This window comes from Mirounga leonina, unplaced genomic scaffold, assembly GCF_011800145.1.
Source record: "Mirounga leonina isolate KUSES-001 unplaced genomic scaffold, KU_Mleo_1.0 Mir_115, whole genome shotgun sequence".
Lineage (NCBI taxonomy): Eukaryota > Metazoa > Chordata > Mammalia > Carnivora > Phocidae > Mirounga > Mirounga leonina.
Window position 1 is genome coordinate 1900694 of NW_023270268.1, and position 16335 is coordinate 1917028.

General features: G+C 41.4%; 1 protein-coding gene across 5 annotated transcripts in view; it reads right to left on the minus strand.

Moving 5' to 3' along the window:
* Window positions 1-646: 646 nt before the first annotated feature.
* FBXL2 (F-box and leucine rich repeat protein 2) overlaps window positions 647-16335 on the minus strand; it is a 142188-nt gene continuing 126499 nt past the window's right edge. For all 5 annotated transcript variants that reach the window (XM_034991547.1, XM_034991553.1, XM_034991565.1 and 2 more), the window contains 2 exons: window positions 2248-2460; window positions 647-1388 (listed from right to left, as the gene is read on the minus strand). In XM_034991547.1, coding sequence (XP_034847438.1) covers window positions 1281-1388; window positions 2248-2460 — 321 coding nt within the window. In that variant the 3' untranslated portion in view covers window positions 647-1280. The remainder of the gene's footprint in view (window positions 1389-2247; window positions 2461-16335) is intronic.

Genomic DNA, 16335 nt, shown 5'->3' on the forward strand with positions numbered 1-16335 from the left:
GAGCTCCGTGCTCTTCGTGGTGGGGAATGGCTGCTAGGAAGGGTCAGCTGCCATGAACACTGAAGCTGACGATGTGAGAGTGGCGATGGGTTCCTAATCTTCATAAATATCACACATGTGGACAGCACAGGATGGAAACTAGAGCTTATCTGATTTTAGATAATATGAGGAAGGTCTGAATTTGGAAAATGGTTTCCCATCCAATGGTTTTGCTCAGATTTGTCTGCCATTAAGGTTATAGCAATAAAACCCTCTGACTTAAGCATTGCAATGGTTTATTCATTTTTATATTGAGTCTAAAAGGTGCCAACACTTTACTGATCTGAGTTTTAAGTGTGTACAATTTTTGAATAGTTCTGGTGTAACTTGATTTCTAAGATTTTAAAATAAACTTGGAAAAAATCACACCCATTCTACATGCATCCATTCATTATTTTTAATTGATTATATATATTGTAGATAACTTAAGCCTTAATTCTGTTTAAGGTCCCCCAAATTTTGTGAGAGATGACATGATTAGCTTTTCTCCTAGAACAAAAATGCACTCTGTGCTGTAGCGCCTGCCACAGCTTATTTGCAGTCTGGCCACACAGACTCTGAGTTGTGTTTGTTTAGCTTTTGGTCCCCGGAAGTGTATATGACAAGTTGACAGAAACAGAAAGGTGAAGACCCTGCTCCACCCAGTTCAGAGTCCTCATTTCTTTGGTGTCTCATGGAAACCTAACTTGCCTCCCACCTAAGTGTCTACGTATAAAACTCTCAGGCATCACGAATTTGCAGTACAGGTCACTTTGAGAAAGTTGCTATTTCATCTTCAAAGTGGAAAAGTCCTGCTAATCAAAATGAAATCAGTGTGAATTAAAGCAGGCCACTGGCTTAAGAATCAGGTAGAAAATCAACAGCTTACTCTTTCTGCTCGATTTGTGCTAACACTGATGGGCTGTTTGAGGAATGCTGACAATGCCAACAGCAGGACTTTGGTACCTAAGAAGGCACCCACCTCTTAAGAGATCCAGGTCTCCTGCATGGTCCAGGCTGCGCTGAGACCACTCTTGCCGGGTGTTGGCAGACACAAGGCTTTGATTCAATTGCATCGTAGCAGATTAAAGGTGAAAACTATCACCAGAGTTACTGCAGTCCCTACTGCATTCTTTTACCTGTAAATGTCTTTCCCGATGGAGAACCAAGAGATTTGGGTGAAGGTGGAGCAGGTCAGGAAGACTCAGGTCTTCTCTGGAGGAAGGGACACCTCATCGTGCCTTGGGCTCAGGCAGCCGCCGTCAGAGAATGACACAACACCTGCACAGTCGCTGTCCACTTCCTCCCACTGCTGTCGGGGGGGTGACAGGAGCAAAGTAGGCATGGACTTTGACATGAGGGAGTTGAGCCTGGAAGCAGAAAGCAGACGGACGTGGAGTAGTCATTACATGCATATTTGGAGGGCTACAGGCACAATCCTAGACAAGCCCACAGCTCTCCTTGATTCTCAGGCAAATAGCAGAAACAGAATTTCTGGTGTAGGCTAGAGCTATTTCTGTTTACAGGGGACCTGAAGCGAAGAGACCCGAATATCTGCCCGGGGCGGTCACGAGTCCTATATGTACACCGAGCAGAGTCCGCACAGCTCCAGCACCTGGGGCAGCTCTGGGAGGTAAATGCAAAGCTGCCTCAACTTAAAGCCTATTCAAGAAGACTAGGTGAGGGGTGCCTGGGTGGCTCAGTTGTTAAGCATCTGCCTTCGGCTCGGGTCATGATCCCAGGGTCCTGGGATCAAGCCCCGCATCGGGCTCCCTGCTCAGCGGGAAGCCTGCTTCTCCCTCTCCCACTCCCCCTGCTTGTGTTCCCTCTGTCGCTGTGTCTCTCTCTGTCAAATAAATAAAAATCTTAAAAAAAAAAAAAAAAAAGACTAGGTGAACTACCTGGGGGGAGAAAAGCCACTTTCTACTTAAGCCTGTTCTCTGGAAGTTAACCAAGACCATGGTCTCCTTCCCACTGGTAATGACCTTAAGTCTCTTTCCTTAAAACGTTCTGATCACTGAACTCTGGAACCTCTCTGCCCCACACCCATTCTGGAAGTTGAATCTGCCAGGGTGAGATCTAATAAAATTTTGAATAAGAAGACACTTGAGGAATACATCAGTTTGCATCACTATAAGCTTAGGATAAAATGTAGAAGATGGAGTCTTGACATATTCATTGTTTGCTTAGAAAGTGTGCCAGCACCCCCCCCCCCGCCTCTGCCCTTACCCGCATCCGCTTGATGCCCGCGCGGGTAACCTGCTGGCAGTCGTACAGCTCGAGGCGCTCCAGGCCGCGGCAGTTCTCCAGGTGCTCCAGGGCCACGTCGGTGATGAGGAGGCAGTTGTCCAATTCCAGAACCCGCAGCCTCTCGTGACCGCAGGTGCTGTTGCTCAGGTGCAGGATCCCGTCATCTGTGATGAGCTCACAGTGGGACAGACTCTGGAACAAGAAGACACACGCGGATGTTTGTGAGACCTGCTCTTTCCAAGGCTCTAGGCCTGTGAGAAGCACAGAAGCTGGCCCGAGCAGAGTCCTACGGTAACCGCTTATCACAGGAGGATTAAACACGAAACCTTAGGGTCCTGTGGCCATGGGTTCGCTGCAGCTCTTGGTGGCCTTTCTCATCTTTCCAGTTATGTAAAGATGGACATCAAATTGTAGGTGATGATACAGTTGGAAGAGGACAATGTGAGCGGATCCTGAACTCACCTCCCATAAATTCCCTGATTCCACAGCTACATAAAGGACAGCCTACTCTGGAAAAAAAACTCTAAAGACTGACTCGTACACATTGAATGAGAAAAGGTCCAGGTCACAGGGGGTCAGAGAAGCTGGGACACAATCTTGCCATAAGTCCCACCCCCAATGCAGCAACTCACAGCTGGGAGGGAACTCAAAACTACAAAACAGCCTGGGGAGCAAAGGGTTGAACCGCACGTTGGGCATCTCAGCTCTTAAGATCTGTACCTGAGAGATAAACCCCTAAAATACCTAGCTTTGAAAACCCACAGGATTATATCCACAGGACCCACAAGACTGGTGATCCCAGCAGCTCTTAAAGGGCTCACACACTTGGACTCACCCACCTCAGGGCCCAGCATGGACATGGCCCGTTGAAGGGTGCCTGGACTTTGTGCAGGAGAGGCTTGTTAATACTTGTCTTGGAACACTGGCCTGAGGGTCAGGCATCTGATTTGACACATTTGGGGGCATGCTGGGGTACTCTGTGTGGGGACTGGTGGGCACCCATCTTTGTGCACTCCCTCTATCTTGCTCCAACTGGTGGATGCTTTAAAAAAAACAAAAAACCCTTTTAGGCTTTTTTCTTTTTCTACTTTTCTTTCTTGGTAGGCACCATCTCTATGCTCTCCCTCTGTCACTCCCCAGCCAGTGGGCGCCAACTTCTCACTCTCCCTCTACTGTGCTTCAGAATGCCATTATCTCTCAGGAAGGAACTTTTACAAGTGTCCAGTGCCCTGGTTTTACATCTGGTACCTTGGTTTTTGCAGCTGCTGTTAGAGGGCACTTCTACATCTCCTGGCCCTGGGGGCCAGTGGGGTTTATGCTGGTGGGCCTCACAGGACTGTAACCAACAGAGAAAGAGTTCTTAAATGGCCAGTATCCCCAGGGCACAGCAAGAGGCAACAGGCCCAGGAGTTCAGTCTAAAAGAGGCCTAACAGCTTATCATCACAGCTGCAGCCTGAGGGGCAGGCTTCTAATTAAACACATCTAAGGGCTGACTATACCTACTGGAGACCTCTGGAGGGCACCAGGATCTCTCGGAGGGGAGCTTTTATATGCATCTGGTGTCCCAGTTTTACTTCTGGTGCCCCAGTCTTTGGGACATGCTACTCAGGGATGCTCCTTGATCACCTAGCTCTGAGAGGATTTTGAACTCACCTCCCATAAACACCCTGATTCTACAGCTATAATAGATGAAAAAAAGTGGAGGTAGCATAAGGGACTTATGGGACAACATCAAGTGGACTAACATTCATATCATAGGGCTCTTGGAAGGAGGAGAGAAAGGAGCAGAAAAATTATTTCAAGAAATAATGGCTGAAAACTAACCTAGGGAAATAAACACACATCCAGATCCAGGAAGTCTAGAGAGTTCTATAAATATGAACCACAAGAAATGCACACTAAGACAGATTATAATAAAATGTCAAAAGTTAAAGAGAATCTTGAAATCAGCAAAAGAAAAACAACTTGTTATGTACAAGGGAACCCCCATAAGACTGTCAGATTTTTCTGCAGAAACCGCAGGACAGAAGGGAATGGCATGATAACATTCAAAGTACTGAAAGAAAAAAATACTCCAGCCAAGAATACTCTTAACTAGCAAAGTTATTCAGAATTGGAAGTAAAGAGTCTTACAGACAAGTTAAGGCTAAAGGAGTTAATCACCTTACTAAACCAGCTTTACAAAAAATATGATTTTTTTTTAAAGATTTTATTTATTTATTTGACAGAGACACAGCGAGAGAGGGAACACAAGCAGAGGGAGTGGGAGAGGGAGAAGGAGGCTTCCCGCCGAGCAGGGAGCCCGATGCGGGGCTCGATCCCAGGACCTGGGATCATGTCCTGAGCCGAAGGCAGATGCCCAACGACTGAGCTACCCAGGCGCCCCTGTTTATTTTTTTTTTTTTAAAGATTTTATTTATTTGAGAGAGAGAGCATGAGAGGGGAGAGGGTCAGAGGGAGAAGCAGACTCCCCACTGAGCGGGGAGCCCGATGTGGGACTCAATCCTGGGACTCCAGGATCATGACCTGAGCTGGAGGCAGTCGCTTAGCCAACTGAGCCACCCAGGCACCCCAGCTTTACAAAAAATATTAAAGGGACTTTGTCGAGATGAAAAGACAGGGCACTAATTAATAAAATGTGAAAGTATAAATCTCACTGGTAAAGGTAAATATATAGTAAAGGTGCAATGAATGAATCATCTATAGAGCTATTACTAAGGCTAAAAGACAAAAAAAAAACAACAACAAAACCCGAAGTACTAACAAGTGATACACAAGTGATACACAAGATAAAAAGATGTAAAATGTAACATCAAAAACAAAACGGAGGAGGGAGGAGGGGTAAATGTAGAACTTTAGAATGTAAGCTGTTATCTGGGGCGCCTGGGTGGCTCAGTCGTTAAGCGCCTGCCTTCGGCTCAGGTCATGATCCCAGCATTCTGGGATCGAGCCCCGCATCGGGCTCCCCGCTCGGCGGGAAGCCTGCCTCTCCCCCCTCCACTCCCCCTGCCTGTGCTCCTCTCTCACTGTGTCTCTCTCTGTCAAATAAATAAAATCTTTAAAAAAAAAAAAAAAAGAATGTAAGCTGTTATCATAAATAGACTTACAAATATAAGTTGTTATATGTAAGCCTCATGGTAACCACAAAGTAAAAATCTATGGTAGATACACAAAAGATAAAAGAATCTAAGCGTACCACCAAAAGTCATTAAACTATAAAGGAAGAGAACAAAGGAACAGAGAGGAACTATAAAACAGCCAGAAAACAATTAACATAATGGCAATAAGTACATAACTATCAATAATTACTTTAAATGTAAATGGGCCAAATTCTCCAATCAAAAGATAGAGTTGGGGCGCCTGGGTGGCTCAGTTGGTTAAGCCCCAGGTCATGATCCCAGAGTCCTGGGATGGTGCCCTGCATCAGGCTCTCTGCTCAGCCAGGAGCCTGCTTCTCCCTCTCCTCCCCACTTGTGCTCTTTCACTATCTCTCCTGCTCTCTCTCAAATAAATAATCTTTTTTTTTTTTTTTAAAGATTTTATTTGACAGAGAGAGACACAGCGAGAGAGGGAACACAAGCAGAGGGAGGGGGAGAGGGAGAAGCAGGCTTCCCACCGAGCAGAGAGCCTGATGCGGGGCTCGATCCCAGGACTCTGGGATCATGACCCGAGCCGAAGGCAGATGCTTAACGACTGAGCCACCCAGGCGCCCGTCAAATAAACAAAATCTTAAAAAAAGAACCCCAAAAAACAAAATACATAGAGTGCCTGAATGAATTTAAAAAAAAAAGAAAAGACCGATTTATATGCTGCCTATAAGAGACTCACTTTAGGTGCAAGGACACACACAGACTGAAAGTGAAGGGATGGAAAGAGATAGCCCATGCAAATAAAAACCAAAAGAAAGCTGGAGGTAGCCATACTTTTATCAGACAAAATACACTTTAAAACACTATAACAAAGAACATTACATAATGATACAAGGGGTCAATCCAACAAGAGCATAAACATTGGTAAATATTTATGCACCGAACATAGGAGCATCTAAATATATAAAGCATATATTAACAGACCTAAAGTAATAGCAATAACAGTAATAGTAGAGGGCTTTAATACCCACTTATATCAACAGGTAGATCATCCAGACAAAATCAGTAAGGAAACATCAGCTGTACACAACATATTGGAACAGATGGACTTAACAGATATATACAGAACATTCTATCCAAAAGCAGAATACACATTCTTCTCAAGTGCACATGGAACGTTCTCCAGAACAGATCATATGTTAGAACACATAAGAAATTGTAGTAAGTTTAAGATAAAAATCATTATCAAGCATTTTTTCCAAGCACAATAATATGAAAGTAGAAATAATTACAAGAAGAAATGTGGAAAATTCACAAATATGTGGATATTTAACATGTTACTGAACCACCAATGAATGGATCAAATAAGAAATCAAAAGAGAAATTTAAAAAATGTCTTGAGACAAATGAAAATAGAAATGCAAAAACCAAAATTTATGGGATGCAGCAAAAGCAGTTCTAAGGCAATAGTTCATAGCAATAAAATCCTACCTCAAGGAATGAAAAAAGTCAAACAACCTAACTTCACACCTTAAGAAACTATGGAAAGATGACAAAGCCCCAAATCAGTAGAGGGAAGTAAATAAAGATCAGAGAGGACATGAATGAATGAAAGAGACTAAAAAGACAATAGAAAAGATCAATGAAACTAAGAGCTGGTTCTATGTAAAGATAAGCAAAATTGACAAATCTTTATTTAGACTCACCAAGAAAAGAGAGGGCTCAAATAAATAAAATCAGAAATAAAAGAAGAGATGTTACAACTGATACCACAGAAATACAATAGATCATAAGAGACTCCTAAGAAAAATTATATGCCAACAAACTGGACAACCTAAAAGAAACAGGTAAGTTTCTAAAAACAAAGACCAACCAAAACAATAATGAAGAAATAGAAAATCTGAACATACTGATTACTAGTAAGGAGATTGAATCAATAATCAACCTCCCAACAAAGTCCAGGACCAAATGGCTTCATTTGTGAATTCTACCAGATATTTAAAGAATTAATACCAATCATTCTCAAACTCTTCCAAAAAAGAGGAGGGAACATTTCCAAACTCATTTTGCAAGGCAAGCATTATCCTGATACTAAAACTAGACAAAGACACTACAAAAAATGAAAATTACAGACCAACATCTCTGATAAACACAGATGCAATAACCCTCAACAAAATATTACCAAACCAAACAGTACATTAAAAGAATATTACACCACAATCAAGTGGAATTTCTATTTCAGGGATGCGAAGATGTTTCAACATTTTCAAATCAATCAATAGGATACAGCATATAAGCAAAATGAAGGATAGAAATCATATGATCATCTAAATAGATGCAGTAATAGAATCTGACAAAATTCAACATCCATTGATGATAAAAAAAAAAAAAAAAACCCTCAACAGTGGGTAAAGAAGGGACATACCTCAACATAATAATGACGGTATACGACAAGCTTAGAGTTAACATCATACTCAATGGTGAAAAGTTGAAAGATTCTCCTTTAAGGTGAGAAACGAGATAAGGATGCCCACTCTTGCCATGTTTATTCAACATGATATTCAACATGAAATCCTAGCCAGAGGAATTAGGCAAGAAAAAGAAAGGCATCCAAATTGGAAAGAAGTAAAAAACTGTTACTATTTGCAGATGACACGATGTTATATATAGAAAACCCTAAAGACTCCACAAAAATAGAGAACTAATAAATTCAGTTAAGTCTCAGGATACAAAATTAACATATAGAAACTGGTTTCATTGCTATACATTAATAATGAGCTATCAGAAAGACAAATTAAGGGCCACCTGGGTGGCTCAGTTGGTTAAGCATCCAACTCTTGATTTCAGCTCAGGTCATGGTCATTTGATCGAACCCCATGTCTGCTTCAGATCCCCTCACTCCCTCTCCCTCTGCCCCACGACTCACATTTGCTCTCTCTCTCTAAAAAAAGAGAGAAATTAAGAAAACAATCTCTCTTACAATTGCATCAAAAAGAGTAAAAAACCTAATATAACTTTAACCAAGGAGGTGTAAAGGACCTGTACTCTGAAAAATATAAGACATTGATGAAAGAAATTTAAGATGACACAAATGGAAAGATACTTTGTGTTCAGAGATCATAAAATTTCAAATTGTTAGAATGTCCATACTACTCAAAGCAATCTACAGATTCAAGCAATCTTTATCAAAATTCCAGCTGCGTTTTTCATAGAAATATAGAAAAATCCTGGGCAACCCTCTTGGGTCCCCTGCCTCTTGGGGAGCTTTGTACTATCGCACAATAACTATGGATCAATAAACTTGGCTTTGCTGCCTACCAAAAACAAAAACAAAAACAAAACAAAAAACCACACACACACACAAAAAGGAAAGGAAAAGAAATATAGAACCATCTTAAAATGTGTATGGAACCAAAAAAGACCCTTATTAGCCAAAGCAGTCTTGAGAAAGAAGAACAAAGCTGAAGGCCATCACACTCCCTGGTTTCAAGCTATATTACAAATAATGCTATAGTAATCAAAACAGTACAGTATTGGGGCGGAGCAAGATGGCGGAGGAGTAGGAGACCTGGATTTCGTCTGGTCTCAGGAATTCAGCTGGATGGGATCAAACCATTCTGAACACCTACGAACTCAATAGGAGATCGAAGAAAAGAATAGCAACAACTCTCTGAAGAGAAAAGCGACCACTTTCTGGAAGGTAGGACATGCAGAGAAGTGAATCCGAAGCAATATTCGGGAGGATAGACAGCGGGGGAGGGGGCCTCCCTCGGCCGCTTCTGGCAAGTGATAGAGCTGCAGAGCACAAAATCGGAACTTTTAGAAGTTGGCTCTGCTGAGGGACGTCACTCCAGTGGCTAAGTGGGGGGTGGAACCCTCGCTGGGACAGTGTGGTCTCAGGACCCTCAGGGTCACAGAAAGACCGGGGGTTCCTGAGTGCGGCAGAGCTCCCAGGTATCAGAGCGGGGAAGCCGGCTGCAGAGATAGAGCCGAGGAGCGGGCTCTCAGCTCGGGGTTGCCATAAACCGTGATCCGTGGCACAGTCGGACCCCTGCTCCTCCAGCAGGGACCCAATAAGTGGCAGAAATGGGGAGATTCCCCTTCCTCCCCTGGGAGAAGTGGCGCGGGAGCGCGCTGCAGGGATCTGCTGGGTTTGGAGACTCCACGTGGGGTCGGGTGCCAGAGACAGAAACGTGTGGTCACAGGACGGGTGAGCACGGAGTGTGGCCAGAGACCGAGGAGACGGGAGTGACTGACGGCTTTTCTCTGGGGGCTCACTGAGGAGCAGGGCCCCGAGTTCTCGGCTCCTCTGGGGCGGAGATTGGGAGGCCGCCATTTTCACTCTCTGCCTCCAAAGCTGTACGGAAAGCTCACAGGGAACAAAAGCTCCAGAGAGCAACCCGAGCAGATTACTTAGCCCGGACCAGGCAAGGGCGGGGCAATTCCGCCTCCGGCAAAGACATTTGGAAACCACGGCAACAGGCCCCTCCCCCAGAAGATCAGCAAGAACTGCCAGCCAAGACCAAGTTTACCGATCAATGAGAATGGCAGAACTCCAGCGCTAGGGGACTAATGCACGTAGAATTAATGGCTTTTTTACCATGATTCTGTAGTCTTTCAAAGTTAATTTTTTTTTTAATTTTTCTTTTTCCCTTTTTCAACCAACATCTTATCAATCCGTTTTTTAAAAAACATTTTTATTTTTCATTTTTAGTCATATTCTATCCCTTCATAGTAGTTACCCGTATTTTTGGCATATATATATAAGTTGTTCTCTCTTTAAAATTTTGAGATAGTTTCTTCTAACAGATCAAAATATACCCTAAATCTCTAGTGTATGGTTTTTTCCTACTCCCCTGCTGGATCACATTCTCTCCTTTTTTTTTTTTTTTTTAAATCCTCTTCTTTTTTCAAACAACTTATCAATTCCTTTTATAAAATTTTTTATAATTTCCATCTTTACACTCATATTCCATCCCTTCATCATATCAACTCTTATTTTTATACATATATACGTTTTTCTTTCTTTAAAATTTTGGGAGGCACTTTCTTCTAACAGACCAAAATACACCCAAAATCTAGTGTGTGGCACTGATTTATGCACCAGCCTGATCATATTTGGTCATATTCTGGGTTTTTTTGTTTCGTTCTGTTTTTGTTTGTTTTTATCTTTATCTTTTTCTTTTCTTTTTTCTCTCTTTCCCTTTCTTTTCCCCCGGCTTCAGGTCTTTTCTGATTTGTTTAGAGTATATTTTCTGGGGACGTTATTACCCTGGTAGCATTTTGTTCTCTCATTAATCTCTTCTCCTCTGCACAAAATGACAAGACGGAAAAAATCACCTCAACAAAAAGAACAAGAGGTAGTACCGACTGCCAGGGACCTACTCAATACGGACATTAGTACGATGTCAGATCTAGAGTTCAGAATCATCACTTTAAAGATACTAGCTGGGCTTGAAAAAAGCATGGAAGTTATTAGAGAAACCCTTTCTGGAGAAATAAAAGAACTAAAATCTAACCAAGTCGAAATCAAAAAGGCTATTAATGAGGTGCAATCAAATATGCAATCAAAACTGCTAGGATAAATGAGGCAGAAGAGAGAATCAGTAATACAGAAGACCAAATGATGGAAAATAAACTGAGAAAAGGAGAGATAAACAACTACTGGATCACGAGGGCAGAATTCGAGAGAGAAACGATACCATAAGACGAAACAACATTAGAATAATTGGGATCCCAGAAGAAGAAGAAAAAGAGAGAGGGGCAGAAAGTATATTGGAGCAAATTATAGCAGAGAACTTCCCTAATTTGGGGAAGGAAACAGGCATCATAATCCAAGAGGCACAGAGAACCCCCCTCAAAATCAATAAAAATAGGTCAACACCCCGACATCTAATAGTAAAACTTACGAGTCTCAGAAACAAAGAGAAAATCCTGAAAGCAGCTCAGGAGAAGAGATCTGTAACCTACAATGGTAGAAACATTAGATTGGCAACAGACCTATCCACAGAGACCTGGCAGGCCAGAAAGGACTGGCAGGATATATTCAGAGCACTAAATCAGAAACATATGCAGCCAAGAATACTATATCCAGCTAGGCTGTCATTGAAAATAGAAGGAGATAAAAAGCTTCCAGGACAAACAAAAACTAAAGGAATTTGCAAACACGAAACCAGCCCTACAAGAAACCTTGAAAGGGGTCCTCTGAGCAAAGAGAGAGCCTAAAAGCAACATAGACCAGAAAGGAACACAGACAATATACAGTAACAGTCACCTTACAGGCAATACAATGGCACTAAATTCCTACCCTTCAATAGTTACCCTGAATGTAAATGGGCTAAATGCCCCAATCAAAAGACACAGGCTATCAGATTGGATTAAAAAACAAGACCCATCAATATGCTGTCTGCAAGAGACTAATTTTAGACCCAAAGACACCCCCAGATTGAAAGTGAGGGGTGGAAAACCATTGACCATGCTAATGGACACCAAAAGAAAGCTGGGGTGGCAATCCTTATATCAGACAAATTAGATTTTAAACCAAAGACTGTAATAAGAGATGAGGAAGGACACTATATCCTACTTAAAGGGTCTATCCAACAAGAAGATCTAACAATTGTAAATATCTATGCCCCTAACATGGGAGCAGCCAATTATATAAGCCAATTAATAACAAAAGCAAAGAAACACATCGACAACAATACAATAATAGTGGGGGACTTTAACACCCCCCTCACTGAAATGGACAGATCATCTAAGCAAAAGATCAACAAGGAAATAAAGACTTTAAATGACACACTGAACCAAATGGACTTCACAGACATATTCAGAACATTCCATCCCAAAGCAACAGAATACATTCTCTAGTGCCCATGGAACATTCTCCAGAATCGATAACATCCTAGGTCATAAATCAGGTCTCAACCATTACCAAAAGACTGGGATCATTCCCTGCCTATTTTCAGACCACAATGCTTTGAAACTAGAATGCAATGACAAGAGGAAAGTCAGAAAGAACTCAAATACATGGAGGCTAAAGAGCATCCTACTGAAGAATGAATGGGTCAACCAGGAAATTAAAGAATTTAAAAAATTCATGGAAACCAATGAAAATGAAAACTATTCAAAATCTTTAGGATGCAGCAAAGGCAGTCCTAAGAGGAAAGTATATAGCAATACAAGCCTTTCTCAAGACAAAAGAAAGGTCTCAAGTACACAACCTAACCCTACACCTAAAGGAACTGGAGAAAGAACAGCAAATAAAGCCTAAACCCAGCAGGAGAAGAGAAATAATAAAGATCAGAGCAGAAATCAATGAAATAGAAACTAAAAGAACAGTAGAACAGATCAACGAAACTAGGAGGTGGTTCTTTGAAAGAATTAACAAGATTGATAAACCCCTGGCCAGACTTATCAAAAAGAAAAGAGAAATGACCCAACTCAACAAAATCATGAATGAAAGAGCTGAGAGATCACAACCAATACCAAAGAAATACAAACAATTATAAGAACATATTATGAGCAACTTTATGCCAGCAAATTAGATAATCTGGAAGAAATGGATGCATTCCTAGAGATGTATCAAATACCAAAACTGAACCAGGAAGAAACAGAAAACCTGAACAGACCTATAACCACTAAGGAAATTGAAGCAGTCATCAAAAATCTCCCAACAAACAAAAGCCCAGGGCCAGATGGCTTCCCAGGGGAATTCTACCAAACATTTAAAGGAGAATTAATACCTATTCTTCTGAAACTGTTCCAAGAAATAGAAATGGAAGGAAAACTTCCAAACTCATTTTACGAGGCCATTACCTTGATCCCCAAACCAGACAAAGACCCCATCAAAAAGGAGAATTACAGACCAATATCCCTGATGAACATGGATGCAAAAATTCTCACTAAAATACTAGCCAATAGGATCCAACAGTACATTAAAAGGATTATTCACCACGACCAAGTGGGATTTATCCCTGGGCTGCAAGGTTGGTTCAACATCCGCAAATCAATCAACATGATACAATACATTAACAAAAGAAAGAACAAGAACCATATGATCCTCTCAATAGATGCAGAAAAAGCATTTGACAAAGTACAGCATCCTTTCTTGATCAAAACTCTTCAGAGTATAGGGATAGAGGGGACATACCTCAATATCACAAAAGCCGTCTATGAAAAACCTACAGCTAATATCATTCTCAATGGGGAAAAGCTGAGAGCTTTCCCCCTAAGGTCAGGAACGCGGCGGCAGGGATGTCCACTATCACCACTGCTATTCAACATAGTACTAGAAGTCCTAGCCACAGCACTCAGAGAACAAAAAGAAATAAAAGGCATCCGAATCGGCAAAGAAGTCAAACTCTCACTCTTTGCAGATGATATGATACTTTATGTGGGAAACCCAAAAGACTCTACCCCAAAACTGCTAGAACTCATACGGGAATTCAGTAAAGTGGCAGGATATAAAATCAATGCACAGAAATCAGTGGCATTCCTATACACCAACAACAAGACAGAAGAAAGAGAAATTAAGGAGTCGATCCCATTTACAATTGCACCCAAAACCATAAGATACCTCAGAATAAATCTAACCAAAGAGGCAAAGGATCTGTACTCAGAAAACTATAAAATACTCATGAAAGAAATTAAGGAAGACAGAAAGAAATGGAAAAACGTTCCATGCTCATGGATTGGAAGAACAAATATTGTGAAGATGTCAATGCTGCCTAGAGCAATCTACACATTCAATGTAATCCCCATCAAAATACCATCACTTTTTTCAAAGAAATGGAACAAATAATCCTAAAATTTGTATGGAACCAGAAAAGACCCCGAATAGCCAGAGGAATGTTGAAAAAGAAAAGCAAAGCTGGCGGCATCACAATTCCAGACTTCAAGCTCTATTACAAAGCTGTCATCATCAAGACCGTATGGTACTGGCACAAAAACAGACACATAGATCAATGGAACAGAATAGGGAGCCCAGAAATGGACCCTCAACTTTATGGTCAACTCATCTTTGACAAAGCAGGAAAGAATGTCCAGTGGAAAAAAAGACAGTCTCTTTAACAGATGGTGTTGGGAAAATTGGACAGCCACATGCAGAAGAATGAAACTGGACCATTTCTTTACACCACACACAAAAATAGACTCCAAATGGTTGAAAGACCTCAATGTGAGACAGGAGTCCATCAAAATCCTAAAGGAGAACACAGGCAGCAACCTCTTCGACCTCAGCTGCAGCAACTTCTTCCTAGAAACATCGCCAAAGGCAAGGGAAGCAAGGGCAAAAAATGAACTACTGGGACCTCATCAAGATAAAAAGCTTTTGCAAAGCAAACAGTCAACAAAACCAAAAGACAACCGACAGAATGGGAGAAGATATTTGCAAATGACATATCAGATAAAGGGCTAGTATCCAAAATCTATAAAGAACTTATCAAACTCAACACCCAAAGAACAAAGAATTCAATCAAGAAATGGGCAGAAGACATGAACAGACATTTTTCCAAAGAAGACATCGAAACGGCCAACAGACACATGAAAAAGTGCTCAATATCGCTCGGCATCAGGGAAATCCAAATCAAAACCTCAATGACATACCACCTCACACCAGTCAGAATGGCTAAAATTAACAAGTCAGGAAACGACAGATGTTGGCGGGGATGCGGAGAAAGGGGAACCCTCCTACACTGTTGGTGGGAATGCAAGCTGGTGCAGCCACTCTGGAAAACAGTATGGAGGTTCCTCAAAAAGTTGAAAATAGAGCTACCATACGATCCAGCAATTGCACTACTGGGTATTTACCCCAAAGATACAAATGTAGGGATCCGAAGGGGTACGTGCACCCCGATGTTTATAGCAGCAATGTCCACAATAGCCAAACTATGGAAAGAGCCAAGATGTCCATCGACAGATGAATGGATAAAGAAGATGTGGTATATATATATACAATGGAATATTATGCAGCCATCAAAAGGAATGAGATCTTGCCATTTGCAACAACGTGGATGGAACTGGAGGGTATTATGCTGAGGAAATAAGTCAAACAGAGAAAGACATGTATCAGATGATCTCACTGATATGAGGAATTCTTAATCTCAGGAAAGAAACTGAGGGTTGCTGGAGTTGGGGGTGGGGTGGGAGGGATGGGGTGACTGGGTGATAGACACTGGGGAGGGTATGTGCTCTGGTAAGCGCTGTGAATTGTGCAAGACTATTGAATCTCAGATCTGTACCTCTGAAACAAATAATGCAATATATGTTAAGAGAAAAAAAAAAAAAGAAGAAGACAGCAGGAGGGGAAGGATGAAGGGGGGGAAATCGGAGGGCGAGATGAACCATGAGAGATGATGGACTCTGAAAAACAAACTGAGGGTTCTAGAGGGGAGGGGGGTGGGAGGATGGGTTAGCCTGGTGATGGGTATTAAAGAGGGCATGTTCTGCATGGAGCACTGGGTGTTATGCACAAACAATGAATCATGGAACACTACATCTAAAACTAATGATGTAATGCATGGTGATTAACATAACAATAAAAAATTTAAAAAAAAAGTACAGTATTGGTATTAAAAACACACAGATCAATGGAACAGAATAAAGAGCCCAAAAATAAGCCCACACATAATTAATCAATTTACGACAAAGGAGCAAAGAATATACAGTGGCAAAAGGACACTGCAATAAATAGTGCTAGGAAAACTAGAGCCACACGCAAAAGAATGAAAGTTTACTCTTATAGCATATACAAAAATTAACTCAAATTAAAGTTTACAAAGAGTAACTCGAATTAACATTACTCATATAAGACCTGAAACCATATTTTATAGAATATACATATAAAATATCCTATACCTATAAAATATCCTATTTATAGCATATACAAAATAGCCTATACAAATAAATATATATGCTATTTTATAGTATACACAAAAATTAACTCGAATTAAGGTTTACTATACAAAAAGTAACTCGAAT